The sequence below is a fragment of the Artemia franciscana genome, chromosome 10, assembly GCF_032884065.1.
Source record: "Artemia franciscana chromosome 10, ASM3288406v1, whole genome shotgun sequence".
Classification (NCBI taxonomy): domain Eukaryota; kingdom Metazoa; phylum Arthropoda; class Branchiopoda; order Anostraca; family Artemiidae; genus Artemia; species Artemia franciscana.
The window spans coordinates 38,481,638-38,501,938 of record NC_088872.1 but is presented as its reverse complement, the minus strand read 5'-3'; the positions used below and the strand labels follow the sequence as shown (position 1 = coordinate 38,501,938).

The 20,301-nt window shown below is 36.5% G+C and overlaps 1 protein-coding gene across 1 annotated transcript in view; it reads right to left on the bottom strand.

Annotated features, from left to right (window-relative positions):
* Window positions 1-19,645, bottom strand: part of LOC136032468 (WD repeat and FYVE domain-containing protein 3-like) — a 34,601-nt gene extending 14,956 nt beyond the window's left edge. The window contains exons 1-5 of the mRNA XM_065712779.1: window positions 19,252-19,645; window positions 15,790-15,977; window positions 14,482-14,735; window positions 8,427-8,894; window positions 2,614-2,746 (exon numbers count right to left, since the gene is read on the bottom strand). Of these exons, the coding sequence (XP_065568851.1) occupies window positions 2,614-2,746; window positions 8,427-8,894; window positions 14,482-14,735; window positions 15,790-15,977; window positions 19,252-19,645 (1,437 nt within the window). The remainder of the gene's footprint in view (window positions 1-2,613; window positions 2,747-8,426; window positions 8,895-14,481; window positions 14,736-15,789; window positions 15,978-19,251) is intronic.
* Window positions 19,646-20,301: the final 656 nt, after the last annotated feature.

Genomic DNA, 20,301 nt, shown 5'->3' with positions numbered 1-20,301 from the left:
AAAGAAAAGAGACAATTTGGAGAATAAGAAAATATGGAGAATGAGACCATATATCAAAAAAAAAAAAAAAAAACATAAACAATACACTACCTTGCGTGACCCCAAGACAAAAAAAAATACATATATATTACAAATGAATAACCTATGTAAATTTTATTTTAGTTAATCTGTTTCAAAAGCATACCTACCGAGCAACTCCACACGTAAATCGGACTTAAACTGGCCAAGGCTACCTATTTCCTTGATATCTATACTCAGTTTATTCCAAAGTTTTGAAGCTCTGTAAATAAGTGAAAAAGAAGACCTACTTGAAACTAATCGAGGAACCTCAGTATTACCTCGTATTTGAGTAATGTGGTGGTGAACATCAGACCTCTCACAAAATATTCCTGTAAAACAATCAGGAAGGCTATCACTGTAATACTTATATATAAAAATCAACGTATAAAAATCACGTAATCCAGCTGCAGGCATTATATTTAAATCTATACACAGACCTCAGAGACTTCTGGTTCCCAACACCACAAAAAACTCGGATAGCATTATTCTGGATCACACGGATTGGACGAACTATCGAAGGGAAAGTACCAAGCCAAATCGACGAGCAATACAAAATGTAAGGGTGAATCAGGGAAAAATATAACAATCGTAGAACATTTGGGGGGAAAATATGTTTTAATTTGCGCATGATACCTAAGTTACGTGACAATATTTTCGAAACAGACTTCACATGATCTTTAAATGATAGGGTTTCATCAACATTGATTCCGAGGTATTTGGTGAATCTTGTTCGTTTAATAATTCCCCGCTCCGAAATCATTTCCGTAAACCAAGGGTAAAAATTCGGAGATCGAGAGAAAATAACAAAATTTGACTTATCTATATTCAGGTCAAGGTGGTTTATTTTAAGCCATGCACATATCCTGCTCATTGCTGCATTTATCGTTGACATGAGCAGTTGTTCTGTAGGGGCAACACACACCAAGGTTGTATCATCAGCAAATAAGGGCATAGTAAGCTGGGTCTTACTCGGACCATTGTCAACAAAGTCGTCAATTCTGGGCAGAGCTTTCACAACATGCGGTAGATCATTAATAAAAATTAAAAACAGAGTCGGACCCAGTACGGATCCTTGGGAAGCCCCCAATTAACAACATTTTTACTAGACAAAAATCCTTGTAAATTGACATACTGCTGTCTATTTTGAAGATAACTGCAAAGCAAACCCAATGCAGCACCCCTTAATCCATTAAATTCACATTTTTTTTAATAATATTCGATGGTCAACAGTGTCAAACGCCTTAATTAAGTCCAAAACTTCACCAGCTACCCTAAGCTTTTTATCAAGAGCATCATTAATTATAGTAGTAATAAATGAAATCACCATTTCTGTTGTTCTGCCCTTCCTGAAACCAAACTGATTTGGATGTAGAAGTTTATGAAGCTCCAAATGCTCATAAATTTTAATATTAATACATTTTTCTAAAACTCGTGAAACAACAGGTAATAATGAAATTGGTCTATAATTCCCCAAATCATTCTTGTTACCACCCTTAAACACAGGAGTTATTCTTGCAATTTTAAGACAATTGGGGAACTTCCCTTGCTTAAAACAAGCATTAATAAGGGACGTTAATATATGTGAAATGCTTGGAAACGCGGCTTTTAAAACAAGAAGGTTAATGGAATCACTCCCAGCCGAAGAACTTTTCATCTCAAAGATAATCTTACGAACTTCATCATGAGTGACAGGTCTTAGATACATTGATACATCGACAGAAGTACCCATAAAAGTCTCAAGCGGAGGATCATTATCAGAAGCTACTGTAGTACGAGAAAATCGAGCCCCAACAGTTGCAAAATGTTCCGAAAGGGCATTACAAATTACATCAGGCTCATTCGATTTTAACCCATCACTTGTAGTAACTTCATCAGGCAGAACCGGATCTGTTGAAGGTATAACACTTCTAATAATTTTCCAAGTTTTAGCAGGGTTACCACAAGCATCTTTAAATTTACACTCAAAATAATTTTTCTTTGCGTTTCTGAAAAGTTTATTAAGAGCATTTCTATAATTTTTATAAACTCTTGTGCAAACTGGATCATTTTCATTCCTTATAGAATCCCTATATAACTGGTCTTTCTTATTTATGCACCGCAGAAGACTAGGTGACAACCACGGCTTTTTGGGCATCTTTTTCCTTGACCTTGTCCGATTCATTACACAAGTTTTACTCAAAATAGAGATCAATGTATCATAAAATCTCTGAAAACTTATATTTATATCATCTAGATTTTCAACTTTATTATTCTAATCAACATTAGAGATCTCTTGTTTAAACTTTTCTAAGTTACCCTGGTTGAGCACAGGTAACATACTCATTTTCAGTCTAGGGCCTTACGGCAACATATTAATGAAAAGGCATATAGTGGTCAAAAGTTAAGTTCCGACTTGGAAAGCACCTAAAAGACATCATTTTTTTCATGATTACTTAAAGGCAACAACGATTACATGTTTAAATTAACCCCAATCCCACCAGATGAAATTCTGACGAAACCTCTTATTTCTTAGCAAATTAAATCATATCAAGTGATATCGTTGTTGCAACTTACCTGTAGGTTCAAAAAGTGCTGTGTGAATGGTTCTAATCTGATTAAATATGAGCAGACTATCATCGCAGAGCTATAGTGGGTGCCATAGTGATATGGGGGCGTGTCTAAATGAGGATCTTCCCACTCTCGAAATCTAAATAAACAAGACGAAATGAATAAAAAAAGAGTAAACTTTATGGTTGTAGCTGCAGCTGCAATCCAGTAAAGGACGAACCACGGGCCATGGTACAAAAAAAAAGAAAAAAAAGCGTTCGAAAAGAAAACTAACCAGCGAGAGAAAATTACCTTTTGCCGCTGATTCAGGAATTGTAACTATTATCTCGATTAATCTTAATAGTAAAATGATATCTCGAAAATACATTTAAAAAGTATCATCATACCAAGTAATTTGCTCTGTACAGAAAACAGGCTAATGCGTCTATAATTACCACACTCACTCGGATAACCTTTTTTATACAGGGATTTAACTAGGGTTTTCCAAAAATCGCTAGGTACTTCCCCTTTTTCAAAAATCATATTCATAATCTTCAATATATTATTTATAACTTTACAGCCACCATATTTAAGAAACTCATTGACCACACTATCAGCACCTAGGGCCTTATTATTTTTTGATCCTTTTAGTACTGTCACTAATTTTTCTTCACAAATAAATCTTCCTTCACGTCCAAGGTGTAACAAACTTTTCTGTTTTCCTTTATATTTCCTGTAACTCCCGGTTTAGCACATTCTCCAAATGTTTAATAACAACTCTGTTTAATAATTGCCCACCTCTGTTTAATAACAACTTTTTTAGTTTTATGCAAGGTTTGATGGTGGCACGTTAGGCTAGGTTTGGTTAGGTTTTTAACCCATTTCTGAGATTTATAACCTATTTTAGCCAAACCCAACCTAACTATAACTTTTACCATCAAATATTGCATAAGAATGAAAAAGATGATTCGTAAAGCTAATTGAATCTAAACAGAGAAAAAGGAATTTCGGATATTCATCGGTGAATGTCAAAATTAACCAGATTTTGGACATTCACAGTAACATATAAACTACAGTTATTATCTTGACACTTCACCTTTAAGTTAAAACTAGAACGAGTATTATATGAAGGAATTGAATGTTTTCAATTGATGGTGATTTTACAGCTTTTAGATTCAAAGCTATTCGCAAATTTACAATTATTGAAAATGATAAGTCGTTTGAACGGGAATAATTTTTTTTCAACTACATGGACCATCAAATGTGACAAGATGAGCCAAAAATCTCAAATTAACAATTGCTGAAAATGAACAACCTGGACTATGAAATATGACAAGATCAATCGGAACGGCAAAAGCAAAGGACATGGACAAAATTTCTGAGGTAAGGATGAACGATAATGAAGCGCAAACATCCGGTTTGAAGACAAGACATGCAACCACATGGACCGTCAAAACGTGACAAGACTAATCCGAACAGCTAAAGAAAAGGGCATTGTAAACATGTTTGAGGTAATGATGAACGAAAATGAAGAACAAAGAAATATGAGGTTAGTAGAAAAGCGACAGCGAGAATCAAAACGAATAAAACGAAAATGAGAACAAAAAACTTCAATTAGAAGAGAAATAGCAGCGAGAATCGAAACAAATCAAAAACAAAACGAAACACAAAGAAATATGCGGTTGGAAGACAAACGAAATCGAGAGAAACAACGCTGTCACAATGTTCGACAGCAACATGCTATGGCACACAACCCAGCACTAACCTACAAATATGCATTAAACTATACAAAGACCCCCTCCCCCATGTTTTTCGATGATTTTTGCACTCAATTAACCAAGGTGCAACACTCAATAATAAGGCATAGACATTAAATCTGCCTTTAAAATTTGGCAGCTCTACCAAGCAAGAGCTGCAAGTGTCCTATCTATTAATATATCATATTATTGTGGCATATCACAATTACAGCACTGTTTCAAGCAATGCATGTACAGAGCAACTTGGATATGACGACCATGAAAGAGGTTTAAAATTTAGGGCAAAATCCAGATTGAGCGGTTTAATCATATGAAATTCTGAGTCAATGCGTTGACAATCTAAAGAGTAGTGGGTTTCCTAGAAGTTATTTTTCCTCGGGCCACTTCATATAGAAGGGATGATTCTAGAGCCTCCTGAGGGGGCTCATTTAACTGTAAATTGAAAACCCTAATGCTCTTTTTGGGTCAAAGTGATTTGTAGCATTCGGCCCCCCTTCCTTGTCCTTCTTTGCCCTCTAGACCCCCCTTGACCCCAATAGTCTCAGAAAGAAATTTGGAGGTAATCATTTCACTCAAAATAATCGAGAGGTCTAAAAATGTGCTTGCTCAATAATTTCGGGGACTTTCCAAAAAGGCAAGGCCCTCAATATATGCAATTCGCTCATTCTTCACAGCTACATTTTGTTGGAAAAGTCGGATATCCAATTTTTTTAAAGCCTGAAATTCGTAAGGAATTGAGACGTATGTAAATGATTGTGTTCGTGATTCCTCAAACGCCTCACGAACCCCTGGATGACCTCGTTTACACTCAGTAGCGTCGGAAAATTTTTTTTGGAGATAGTCATTTTGCTTAAAATGGTTAAAAAACTTAGTAAATATTCCCTCAGGAATCATCTGACTCACGCAGGCCGAAGTTCAAGGGCTCTACATTACGCAACCTGTCCATTTTCACGGGGAAGTTTGGTAGAAAAGATGGTCATATTGCATATTGTATGAGCTAACCATACAAGCCTTTTTCGATCTGGGAGTTTGATCTTCCCAGCAAGTGGTAACCTAAAATACTAAGTTTGAAAATTTGCTTTCGAACTGTTCATGGTATCGAACTGTAGTAAGGATAGATCCGGCTAAACAGTAGCCGAAACTCTAAAAAACGGAATTTTGATTCCAATAGCTACATCAAAAGAATCGTATTTTTATGCTGATTTTAAACATATAAGTTTCATTAAGTTTAGCTTTACACATCAAAAGTTACAAGCCTGAGAAAATTTGCCATATTTTAGAAAAAGGAGGAAACACCCCTTAAAGGCATAGAATCTTAACGAAAATCACACCATCAGATTCAGCGTATCAGAGAACCCGACTATAGAAGTTTCAAGCTCCTACCTACAAAAATGTGGAATTTGTCCATGAAATCTTTCCACGGAGGAATTTATCATGAGGGAAGAGAATTTCCATGAAGGGGGCGTATGATTTTCTAGCATTATTTAAAAAAAAAACACTGAGAAAATAAATAAAATAAAAAAAATTTCAACTGGAAGTAAGGAGCTGCATTAAAACTTAAAACAAACAGAAATTATTAGGTATATAAGGGGGTTCATCTCCTCCTCAATACCTCGCGCTTTACACTAAAGTATTTTTAGTAATTTCAACTATTTATTCTACGGCCTTTGTGATTCAGGGGTCATTCTTAAAAAATTGGGATAAAATTCAAGCTTTAGTGTAAAGAGCGAGGTATTGACGAGTGGACGAACTCCCTCATATACGTAATAAAAATATACAAATATAGAACTTCGTCATGTAAGTTAATTCGCAAGTTACGTATATTTATTACTAATTAAAACGTTCGTAAAAAAATAAAAAGTTCTAGTTGCCTTTTTAACTAACCAAAATTTGGAGGGCAGCTAGGGCTCCTCCCCCACCTCTTTCTTTGATCAAAATCGTCCAATCAAAACTATGAGAAAACCATTCAGCCAAAAAAAAACAACAACTAATATGCAAATTTAGTTTTAATTATTCATGTGCGGTGTGCCAAAATCAAAACATTAATTAATTCAAAACGTTCAGAAATCAAACAAAAAACAAGTTTTTCCAACTGAAAGTAAGGAGTGACATTACAACTTAAAACGAACAGAAATTGTTCCGTATATGAAAGTGATTGTCCCCACCTCAACGCCCCGCTATTTATGCTAAAGTTTTTTATTGTTTTAAAAAGTAGAGCTGCGAGAAAGAGTCAAACTTTAGCGTAAAGAGCGGGGCATTGATGAACTTGTTTTATTTATTTATTTAATTTTCTCAAGGAATTGCTCAGGTTGGTTTGAGGCAGTCAATTTAACCAAAAGGCCTAAATATTTGAACAAATTTTCGCAGTCTGATCAGCTTGAAAATTACAAGACAGTAAACTAGCAGGAAGTCGAAAAGGAGCTACTGGACTGAAAATATGTTTGGTGATCGTGGGAGCTACCCTCTGCTTCTCAATTCAGACCGAAATGCAATCTAGTACTGTTATTATGACGAAGAAAATTTCTTTCTTCGGCCTGAAAAACATGAGGGATTATGTCCTGGGTCAAGGGAGCATCAAAGCGCAATTTTTATAAAAAAAAAAAAAGCTCAAGCACACAAAATATGTTCCAGTAGCATGATCAGCCAGAAACTTGATAAATTTTATATTTTTAGAATCAGCATAAAAGCTGATTCTTTTGATGTATCTATCGTTATTCCGTTTTCTTGGGTTTTGGCACCTAGGCTTTTTTTTGGCCAGAAAAAAACGACATAAATAGGTCATAAGTTTGAGAAATTTTTTTTTACTGTTTCAAACCCTCCTCTGACGAAAAAACATGATGCTTATATGAAAGGGTTTCAAAGCCAATGTGAACAGATCTTAATAGTGTTCGTATGAAGTACCCAAGGTAAACAGGGAAGCTCTTACTTGCATAACTAGCAGAATTCAAACGGATAGAAGAATCCTGGTTAAAACCAACACATCTCTTTTATTGATACTTCTGCTGTCAATCATAAGGAGTTTCTTAGTGCTTTCAGTTCTTTTGGAGCCTTCTTGATGGGCAAGTTAAAAACAGGAACCTCCCTCCTTCTTTTTTTTCCAGATATATGACCTGTTTTCGTTTCCGTAATTACGTTTGCTTAGACTTGCTTAAAATATATATTTCAGTGATAAATTAAAGTCCCGTTGCTAAGCTAGTGGTTTTGCAATAAGCAAACTTTCAAGCTAAATCCTATTTTTGTCTTCCTGGACTTGGCCATTGAATGTCAATTGGATTCAAAAAGCGTTTGGTTTTAAAGCTGTCATTAATAGGATTGGCCGGGGCAATTCAAGGTCAACCCCTAGACAAAGTCCTTTTGTATAGAAATGGTGATTTCAATTTTATTCTGTTTTCAGAGTTGATACATATATGTGTGGTTTAAGTGACCTTTGGGAGAAATACAAGTGGGTTATTTTCTACAACCGTATTAGATTATTTTTCCACGAACATAGGCAGGGTAGGAAAAGAATTCGCGAGAAATACCGTCATTAGTATATCGACAGGGGGGTTCGTTTACCCTCCAAATAGATAGCTAGAGATATTAGGTTTGACACAGGTGGTGGCACCCTTGCCATAGAGTTGGTTCTTTTGATCCTTCGATCACGTTAACATACCACGGAACAAGGTATACCGTAACAGGGTATTACCATACTCTATATTTACATCTATCTGAAAGTGGACAGCTTTATATTAAAGCTCTCTGAAGTGGCTAGGAAAGTGGACAGAATAAAAATTTGGAAAGCATTTTGACCAGAAAAAAATCGTTTAACTGCTCATACCTACTTTTTAATTTCTTGCAATCCATTATTAAAACAAGATAACAGTTTGTATCTGGGAAATCTTGCTCAATTAAAATTCGTAGTGTTTGTCGCCAAGGCGTATTTGCTGATACTTATGAAGTTGATAAAATACACAACATTTGCCAAAAAGGGTACCAATTACTGAAATACAAATATTATTCGCCTGCTCCGAAAGAAAAAGATAATCAATGTCAATAATTTCCGATAAAAGCAACATATTCTAAAGCAATCAAATAAAAAATCACCTCTTTTTGAACTGTTCAAGTCTATCAGACGTCTGGGCTCCCATGGGTTTGCTTAACTCTCTGAAAGTGGCTGGGTCGGTAAGATCAAGTTCTGGGCTATCATAATCAGCCAAAATCCACGGAAAAACAGGATACTGCATGAGATCATTATAACTTCTTCCAGCAAGTGTATTCAAGTACATCAGGTACTGGAAATTACTGATTTCGCCACGCACCCACCTTTGAGTCACAGATGTTTCCCCCATAAAACTTGACAGAATCCCACTACTCTGTTCCACGCTTGCTGACCGCTTTTGTCCAGCAACTGACTGCTGAGCATTATCAGATATACCAGTGGCTGTTGCAAGGAACCGTTGGTAAACTTTATTTCTCATAGTCCGAGGAAAAGCTAATAGATAGTTTCTTCCATCTGTTGAAAAGACTTCAATTGCATTTGGCTGGAGCAGATATTTCCTGATGTGAACTTCCCTAAAAGAAGACTGATTAAAATTTGCCTCTATGATTCAAAACATAGTCCTGTACTACTTATCTGCTCTGGCAACAGTTTTTGCTTATAACAAATGTCGAAGACTCGATCGACTATATATTGAACATAAAGCCATGTAGCACTTTGCCATATCAACCACACACGAATCTCCCACCTAACTTATATCTTCTTATTGACAAAAAGAACCATACCTGTCCCTAGAGTAGATGACTTCACCAATATACTCAGTACCAAAGGTTTATGGAAATACACATCTCAGGCCAAAAAAGGCAGTCAAATAATCCATCAGTCTTATTACTTGACATGTAAAACTATCCCTCATTTAGAAATGTTAGTTTAACATTGTATTTTTTACTATAGATCAGTTAGTTTTAAAAATTATTTTATTTAAGCTATTATATTACTTTAAAATTACAAAACATACAAGAATTCTGCTAGACAGACGGTTTCATTAGACTAATAATAACCGAAAACCCGATTTTAAGGCACATGTCTCTTTCATTTAACAAGACAGTATATATTAACATGTAAAAAATCAAAAATTTTCAAACAGTAAAAGGAATATTTAAAATTAGAATAGCGAAGATTATTAGAGTTTTTCTTAACAAAGTAAAATCTCTACCAACAGTTTTGATGCAAAGTGGACTAAAAGACTATATCGGTATTGTATAAGACAAAAGTTACACTTAAAAAAAAAAAAATTTTTTAATGGAAATATAGGTTTTTGCAGTAATAGTAAAAAACCTTTCAAAAATCATATAGATCAGATGCCAATAACATACCTTCCCAACTGGTAAAAATTGTAGAGCTTATATAAAACTTAGAAAAAGTCATATTTAACAGTAATAGCATTCAAAAATTATATTTTTAACCAAATTAAAGACGTTACTATAAAAGCGAATGAATCTTTAAGAAATCATTAATTCTGAGTAGCAATTTATGCCAAAAAATCTTTCATTTTTAAGATGTCGAAACAAGAGTGACGAAAAACCGAAACAAGTCGTTACAGAACAGATATTTATAGTTCTCTAGGAAACTACTCAACTCTGTTTATTCCCGTTTTACATACGAAGGTTGGAAAAAAAATTAGTCATAAAAATTAACATATCTAAACGTAGAATGTACGCTTAATATTTATGAAAACAGTTATATTTCAAATAAAAAACAACTTATAAGTAGATAAATTTGATTACATTATTGCTAGCGCGCATAATACGAAGTTAATAAACATCCAACTTAACATTTTTGAACATGAACACAGGTTCATGTGGTTCTTTTGAACACAGGTAGTATATTGCGAGGACTAACAGCTCGAAAAAGACAGTGATTGACGATAAATAGCATATAATACCATCTATAATTTCTATAAACTAATTTCTGTGTTCTACAGGCCTTAGGCATTCGTACTTTTTACAAAATCCACAAAACAGAAGTTACCCAGCTTTTCTTGACCAACGTCTCCTCGTCAATTTTAGTTTAACAAAATTAACATTAATTTATACAATTTTTTTATAGGAATGCTTTAAAGTCTTCTCATTAGACCATCTTTTTTAGCATTCTTTCGATTCTACAGCCAAACATTCCTTTTTATTTTAGGCTAAAAAATATTAGTTGTGAATTTTAATTGAATAAAGTCTCTGGACAAAAGAATATGTAAACATAAGTACCAAAAATTGAAAGAATTTCAGAAGATGCTGTCTTTTAAGATTCCCTCGCTTCCGAGGGAAACTTTTAGCTATTGTCCCAAAGAAGGTCCACTGGGAAGGGGTGGAAGTTTCATTTTAGTCTACTCTCTTTCTTATGAAATGCAGAAATTTTTAGATCCCTCCTATTTGCCAGCTCATTTATATAATTTTCCTCCTTTTGCAGGTTTTAAGGGTCCCTGCCCCACCTCCCAAAAATTTTTGGCATCTCTTCTTATTGGCCTTTCTATACGAAAGGGTGCCGTGGCCAATATACTGTTTTTTGTAGTGGCTTACGATGCATTTGAGGAACTAAAAACTCTTAGGTTCCTTGAAGAAAGGTTCCTGGAATGAATTATTTTACGTAGTTTTTTTTTTGTTGGCCCAGGGTAAGTTGTAACGTCCATACCAAAATATTCCACTTATGATGAGATCCTCCAAATACAAATCAATATATCTGAAAACAGTTGTGAGAGGGATGAAAGATTTATCAAAAAATTAGCACCCAAGGTTGGTCCAGAGAGTCCTCCTCAATTAACCACTAGAAGTTTGTATTTATATTCACAGTTGTGATTTCAACACATCTCCCAGTGAAAGAATCACACAACAGTCTTCCGTTTGCAGTCTTGACTAGAGCCCCAAGCTTGACAGGCATAATAGTGGATCTTAAACAAAATCAAAAAGCGTGGAAAAGATACACTTTTTGTATTGTTTAATTTTTTTTTTAGTTTCTTTGTCTTACCGTCAGTAGGCTTGTCTATTTGAAAAACTGAGAGCAGTGTAGCAAAAATTTACTTATTTATATTTCGAATTCCGCTCAGAAGTAAAATCGATTAAGAACCATGACAAAGCGTAATTACGGCATTATACTTTAACTTGCAACCAATGTGATTTATATCTGTGACAAAATTGGAGGGCATTACTTAAAATTTTCGCCAAGGTTGGTGGAGATCCTATTACCCCTTCTGGTATGGGTTCGGTTCATGGACTTTTAGGGTATTGGCTTAGATCCTACAAATTTAGATCTTTACAAAACTTAAATCTTACTACCCCTTTTGGTATAAGTTCTGATGACAAAAATTTATGGATCCACTCCTCATCGCACAGATTGGATTAAAAAAAAAAACCACCTAAAAGCACTACTAAGGCACTAACGCAGTTTTTTGGCAACCTGTGACGCGCGGCTGATCGAGTAACCTACTTAATAACTTAAGGGGCCCATTTAGTATCGGGAACAAGAAGAATAATTCACAAAAACAAGTTAAACGTATAAAGGAAGCATAAATTTTGGAAATAAAAAAAAGGAGAAAAAGAGATGGGATACTAAGAACAACATTTTAGATCGGTGAAAGTCACCGAATCCTACATAAAACAAGAGCCAAGAGCTCGTATGGCACTTGTGACGAGGAAGGAAGAGCTAAGAGCTTCTTCCCTCCAAGTATCATTACAATCTCTCTACTCTAAGCGTTTTCCAAGATTTCCAGTTTCCCCCTCCAACTCCCCCCAGTGTCACCGGATCCGGTCGGGATTTAAAATGACGGCTCTGAGACACGAGGTCCTTCTAAATATCAAATTTCATTAAGATCCAATAACCTATTCATAAGTTAAAAATGCCTGATATTTTTCTGATTTTTCTGAATTATCCGTCCTTAAACTACCCCCAGATGGTGGAATCGGGGAAGCAACTATTTCTAATTTAATCTGATCAGGTCCTTGATGCGCCTGCCAACTTTAAGCGATCGCTATATTGATCTCGTATCTAGTTTCGGATCGTCTTCATGTAAAAATTGGGGTGATCCGGGATTCAGACCTAAGACCTCTCGCATCCTAAGCCAGAATCATACCACTAGACCACAAGTCACACTTAAGAACAACAATCATGTATTTTATCAGCAAAGAAAACTTTTCTCAGCTATCTTGTTCCCCCTCCCCCCCTTAGATAGTCGAACCGGGGAAGAGACTATTTCCAATTTAATCTTGTTCGGTCCCTAATACGCCTGCCAACTTTCATCGTCCTAGCTTACCTGGAAGTGCCCAAACTAGCAAAAGTGGGACCGACAGACAGACAGACTGGCCGACAGAAATTGCGATCGCTAAATGATTTAGGGATCCCACACAAAGGTCAGAACATGCATGGTCTCCCAGGAGGTTTGACTAGAAAACAAACTCTTATTTCTCAATAAGTTTCGTTGTTATCTGACGACGTTTGGTCAAGGATTTCATAATGGCAGGAATTTAGGACTTCTTTCCTTCTCTTATACCAGATTTGAACCCCGAAAAAAACGCACAGCTGGGAAACTTAGAGCGACTTAAAATCATTGTGGTTGAAATCCTACACAACTGTCTGGTAGATACCATGAAGACAAGAATGTTGGGATCCCTTTAACTTCCTCCATAGAGATCACATCAAGTAAGGACTCCAAAAACGTACAAAGGTGAATGAATATCCGACTTCTAGTTTTTTTTTCAAAATTTTACAAACCATTCTCGTGGATATCATGATTACAAACATCTAACGGGACCCGCCCTTCCCTGGTCCTCATAGAGGTAGAATGTGGTCAAGGCCCTGAAAAAGCACAAAAAGCCCAGCTTTTGCTTTTTGCTTCAAACCCTGCTTGATTCAGACCAGATAGACCTTTTTAGCAAATGCCCTACTGACAAAGTAATCCCCCCCCCCAAACAAAAACAACCTTCGAATAGACGTTTAATCTTACTTACCAATTTACTTCCCATAAATTCTGGTTGGTATCTGGCGGCCTCTGGTAGATGTCTGTACCTCAGGTAGGGACCCGAAAAGGCAGAAATAGGACACTTGCACTTGCTTTCTATCAAGTCTGCTTCATGTCCGACAACTTCTCTACTAGATGACCTGAGGATAAGAATATTGGAACTTCCCCAAAAGAAGTCGGAACGGGCTCTTATCACCCAAAGACATCAACTAGGACGCTAGCTCTTACTTACTCCTATCTATCTATTCCAAAGTCTAACTATCCTTTCTGTTGAATATCTTAATTTGAAGAATTTAGGCACCTTTTACCCCACGGAGGTCAGATTGTGCCGGGGCACTCTAGAAGTATAATTAGCTTATACTTTTCAACAAGTTGAATAGAGGGATAAAGGAAAAAGTGAAATGATGCGGGATGCATTTCAGTGCAGATAAGCGCCTAATAAATAGCTTCAGTTCTTATTTTAACAGTCAAAGGGGTGTTAAAAGTTATCTTTTTTTAGGGGCGGGGGAACTTTTAAGAATTCTCTAAAAGAGGGGCGAAGAGAACCTAAAAACAGTCAGTTCGACCAAAATCCAGAAATACTGGAAGGATGAAGGTAAATACAGTATGTAGATTGCAAATATTCAACACACTTAGCTTAGATACTGTTGGGAGGAGGGTAGGGGCTAGTTTCCCGTCAAATTATTAGAGCCTTGGACGATGCTTAGGAAAAATGTCTTCGAGCTCTCTGGAAGAAACTTAAGGTAAATTGATAAAGAATTTCATCCTAACTAGTGGCAATGTCTCCCCTAAAGCCTAACATCCAAATCTAAATTACCATTTCCAACCAAAACAAATAAGACTTTTCCATTTTTTTTACGTCACTGAGAAGAAAAATATAGATTAGAAATCAAACGAAGAGCTGTACCGACGATAATCTGCTTTCAAACTATAGGATGTGAGATCGAACCACTTTGTAGTAAAGGACATGGAATAGAAAAGCTACTACACTAATTAGCTTTGTCGTCAAACTAGAATAAATCCTGCGGAAGACCAAATGCAAGTAAGCCAAATATTGGTTGGCTAGGGTAAAAACTATTAGGAATAAAGGAGGAAAATTTTATAGCAAAAATTGTTACATGTATTAATCAGGACATAAAAAGGATAAGGTTTCTTACTTTATATCAATATAAGCCAGTTTCGAACACTGCCTTTGGGAGAATTGAGAAGCGGATGTTGATGTTGCTATTGCTGATGATGGTGGTATTATTGGTTCATGAAGTCCAGGAGGCAAACTCTGTATGTCCATGACTTCTCTTGATCTGAGCAATGTATAACCATCCACGACGTAGCAATACTCTTTTCCAAAAAGTAACAATCCTTCAGTGGTATCCAAACCTTGAATACGAGCACACCGAAACATATGAGATATCTAAAATAATAAAAATTCAATCCATTATTTAAAATCATATTTAAAATGCAGCAAAAAGTAAGCTTTACTGCACCAAGGAGATTTTTAACTGCACAACCGAACCCTTTCATTACATTGAGGCCTTATTTCGCCTCAATTTATACTCGAAGCTGATCCAAACCCCATAACCAACCTACACACACAGACATTGAAATTTCAAACCTTTCCTCCCCGAAAAATAAATTGTAGCATCCCTTAATTTTGCCTAAAATCTTGACCTATGGTCAAGAAGCTGAACATAACTCATACACAGATCGAAATTTTGAACCATATGATTAATAAGAAGAAGCCAAAATGGAAAAGAAACTTGAAGACGATATCCATTACTCAGGTAATGGTTGTGGCCAAATTATGGAGGAAGAAAATCCGCCATATTTGGGGTTAGATTAACAGTATAAATCGTCAAACAAAATGACACAATACCCGAAAACGCACAAATAAATGGATGCAGTGGATAAAGCCTGTAACGCATTCATTGTCAACATGTCTTTTATGCTAAGCAAGGCAGTATTGCTCACTGCTATTGTTCCAGGACAAAGAATGATGTTTTATTTCCAGAGTTTTTTTTTTTTTTTATAACTTGAAACACGTTTTCTATTCTCCCTACACAGCCCTGTCCTTTTTCTTCACCTACCTTATGATCCCGAGACAACAGATTTAATAATAGTGATAACATTAGAAAGACATGGCAAATGCAATTCTTAAGAAAAAACAACCTGAAACTATTGGAAAAAAAGACAGAAAGAAAGCAGGGATATACAGAGGGAAGAGGCAGAGAGAGCGGGAGGGGGGAAGAAGAAGAGAGAATAAGAAAGACGAAGAGAGAGGAAGTGAGAAAAAGGGAGGGAAGGAAAGGTAAAGAGATGAAAAAGAAAGGGAGAGAGCAAGAGAGGGGAAAATACGAAGAGAGAGGAAGAGAAAGAAGGAGGGTGGGAGCGAAAGGAAAAGAGAGAGAGGAAAGGAAGAGAGGGAGGAGAGAGAGAAAGAGAGATTGAAAAAAATGTAAAGAAAGAACCTTTTCTCCATCATCTAATAAAGCTAACAAAGTCTGATGAGCCGAGCACTGATCAGAAGACATATCAGAGACAACATCAGCAGAAGCGTCTACTCCAATGTCAATTTCGGGACCATCAAAATCTTCATCTACATCGTTCGTTGTCCTTTTACCTGAATTCTTCAGTAGCGATGGCAACTCTGAAAGTCCTATATTAAAGGAAATATGAATGCGATGAGTTTTAACTACAATTTGCAGGCACAAATATAGCGTTTTTCTTCAGCATCAATACCTCATGCATTTTATAGGGAATCCCCGTAACAGTTATGCCTCTTTCACAACATATCTTGAAATACTGATCTCTTAGAATAGTCCAAATTGACGATTTTTAAACGATAGAAGTTAACAATAAAAACAGTTTTAGTTTGAACGAGGAGAATTCCCTCTCGTAAAATTGGTACAAATAACCCCTCAGGAAAATAAGAGACATTTAGGCCTAATATGCACTGTTTTTATGGCACTTGGTATTAACCAAGTGTCATATAGCAATCGCCAATTCTGTCGGTCTGTCTGTCTGTCTGTCTGTCGGTCCCGGTTTTGCTACTTTAGGCACTTCCAGGTAAGCTAGGACGATGAAATTTGGCAGGCGTATCAGGGACGGGACCAGCTTAAATTAGAAATAGTCATTTTCCCAATTTGACCATCTGGGGGGGGGGAAGTGGGGGGGCCGGTTAATTCGGAAAAAATAGAAAAAATGAAGTATTTTTAACTTATGAATGGGTGATGGGATCTTAATGAAATTTGATGTTTGGAATGATATTGTGTCTCAGAGCTCTTGTTTTAAATCCCGACCGGATCTGATGACGCTGAGGGGAGTTGGACGGGGGAAACCTAAAATCTTGGAAAACACTTAGAGTGGAGGGATCGAGATGAAACTTGATGGGAAAAATAAGCACAAGTCCCAGATACATGATTGACATAATCGGAACGGATCCACTCTCTTTGGGGTAGTGGGGGGGGGGGGGGGGGGGTAATTCTGAAAAATTAGAAAAAATGAGGTATTTTTAACTTACGAACGGGTGATCGGATTTCAATGAAATTTGACGTTTAGAAGGATATCGTGTCTTAGAGCTCTTATTTTAAATTCCGACCGGATCTGGTGACATTGGGGGGGGGGGGAGTTGGGAGGGGGAAACCTAAAACTTGGAAAACACTTAGAGTGGAGGGATCGGGATGAAACTTGGTGGAAAAATGAACACAAGTGATAGATACATGATTGACATAAACGGAAAGGATCCACTCTCTTTGGGATAGTTGGGGGGGGGGGGGGGGTATTTCTGAAAAATTAGAAAAAATGAGGTATTTTTAACTTACCAACAGGTGATGGGATCTCAATGAAATTTGATATTTAGAAGGATATCGTGGCTCAGAGCTCTTATTTTAAACCCGACCAGATCTGGTGAGATTGGGGGGGGGGGGAGTTAGGAGAGGGAAACCTAAAACTTGAAAAACACTTAGAGTGGAGGGATCGGGATGAAACTTGGTGGAAAAAATAATCACGAGTCCTAGATACATGATTGACATAACCGGAACGGATCCGCTCTCTTTGGGGTAGTTGGGAGAGGGGTTAATTCTGAAAAATTAGAAAAAATGAGGTATTTTTAACTTACGAACGGGTTATCGGATCTCAATGAAATTTGATATTTAGAAGGATATCGTGTCTCAAAGCTCTTATTTTAAATCCTGACTGGATCTGGTGACGTTGGGGGAAGTTTGGGGTGGGGGAACCTAAAATCATGGAGAACCTAAAAACGCTTAGATTGGAGGGATCGAGATGAAACTTGGTGGGAAAAATAAGCATAAGTCTTACATACGTGATTTACATAATTGGAATGGATCCGATCTATTGGGGGGGGGGGGGGTTAATTCTGAAAAATAAGAAAAAATGACGTATTTTTAACTTACGAAGGAGTGATCGGATCTTCATGAAACTTCATATTTAGAAGGACCTCGTAACTCAGATCTCTTATTTTAAATCTCAACCAGATCAAGCGTAATTGGGGGGGGGGCAGTTGGGGGGCGGGGGGACCGGAAATCTTAGAAAATACTTAAAGCGGTGAGATCAGGATGAAACTGGATGGGAAGAATAAAAACCTGTCTAAGATACGTGACTGACATAACCGGACCGGATCTGCTCTCTTGGGTGGAATTGGAGGGGGGGGGGGGGGTAATTTTGAAAATTGAGGTATTTGTCACTTACGAAAGGGTGACCAGATCTTAATGAAATTTGATATTTAGAAGGATCTTGTGCTTTAAAGTTCTTATTTTAAATTCCGACCAGATCCTGTGACGTTGGGGGGAGTTGGAGGGGGAAACCGGAATTCTTGGAAAACGTGAAAATTGGGGTATTTTTATCTTACGAATAGATGATCGGATCTTAATGAAATTTGATTTTTAGAAAGAATTCATGTCTCAGAGCTCTTATTTCAAATCCCGACCAGATCGTTTGACATTGGGGGGAGTTGGAGGGGGAAATCTTGGAAAAACACTTGGAGTGTAGGAATCGGGATGAAGCTTGGTGGATAGAATAAACAAATGTCCTTGATACGTGATTGACAGAATCGTACTGGATTCACTCTCTTTGGGGGAGTTGGGGGAGGGGTTCAGTGATTTGGCGAGTTTGGTGCTTCTGGACGTGCTAGGACGATGAAAATTGATAGGCGTGTCAGGGAGCTGCACAATTTGACTTGATAAAGTCGTTTTCCCAGATTCGACCATCTGGGGGGGCTAAAAGGAAAGGAAAAATTATAAAAAATTAGGTATTTATAACTTACGAGTGGGTGATCGGATCTTAATTAATTTTGATATTTAGAAGGACATCGTGACTCAGAGCTCTTATTTTAAATCCTGACCGGCATTAAGCCTCTTATTTTCCTTTTTAAATCAATCTATTGATTCATAGAATTTTGTTAGAGTTCATACCATATGATCTCTTGGCTCTTAGCTCTTCTCGCCTCGTCACAAGTGCCATATGAGCTCTTAGCTCTTGTTTTTGTTTTGACCACAATAGTGTTTTTATTTTTGGAACGTCTTCAAATACACCCCTTCCTCTCCAGCTTAGATTGAACTTATGCACATCAATGTTTAAGAAGATACAGCATTAGAAAGTACAAAGTTGCGCACACGAGAAAATTGCGCACACGAATATTGGTGGTGCCATACTTCATAGGCATAAGTTACAAATTCAAGGTTTCCCATTACTTCGTTTCTCTACCTCATAAAATATGCTTTTATGCTGTCCTTGGTTGGTTTCATTAACAATTAGTCCCTGATTACTTACCTAACTGCTGGTAAGGTGCTAACATTTTAACTTTTGTTATCAATATCACTGGTTTATTCTTGGAAGAAAAAAAAAACCCTTTATTGCTAGCTGTCATTAGTAAAAATAAAAGAAGACAAAATAGATAGAATGTTTTGTCTTACCAAGATCATTTTTTTCTTCAAATATTTCTGTAGAGTCTTCTCGCGAAGGTTTGATTTCAGCTGCCGTAGTCCACGAACAATCGCAACTATTTTGATTTATCTCATCATTTGATTCATTATCACAGGCGAGTTTTTCCTTTGGTTGTCCCGTTTCAGCAAAACGTAGAGACCTATGCTGAGTTTCATATAGATGATGATGCAGTTTGCTATCCAGACTAATAGCCACTTTGTACTTGGCTTGGCGGTCTCCAGATTCCAATTCTGGTCTGTATGGGTAGTGATGATAAAACAATTCATTTCTGATAAGTTTCTTGCGCATGCGACAAGGGCCTTCACTTACATCGAGTATCCACTTGTCAAATCTGAAATCAGGCAGCACAGTGAGGAACAACATAAAAACTTCATCACTTAAAAACAGCGAATTTCATTTTAATTCACAAATCAAATTAAGGGCACACCAACAAAATGGAGGGAGACAAAAAGGGAATATCTCTTCTCATTAAGAGGCATTCAAATCCCCTTAAAAACTGTCTGGAGACCAATCCAAGCCTGGAGAATTTTACCAAACCATTACCTTGTTCCAAAATTCATTGGTATGAATTATAAAATTCATGTGTATGGTTAAGCTGTTTGACCTATGTGATTGTATGGATGAGTAGGGTGAAGGCCTCATTCAAGTGCTGATCTATATTAATCACTAATGTAGGAAAACAGTCTTCCTTTTCTCCTTTTGTCTTTTTTTTTCATGTGTTTTTGCTGTTGCACTGGTGATTTCTCTTTTCATTATATATATATATATATATATATATATATATATATATATATATATATATATATATATATATATATATATATATATATAATGAAAAGAGAAATCACCAATGCTACAGCACAAACACACACAAAAAAAAAAAAAAAAAAAAAAAAAAAAAAAAAAAAAAAAAAAAAAAAAAAAAAAAAAAAAAAAAAAAAAAAAAAGGAGACAGAAGGAGAAAAGGAAGACTGTTTTCCTAAATTAGTGATTAATATAGACCAGCACTTGAATGAGGC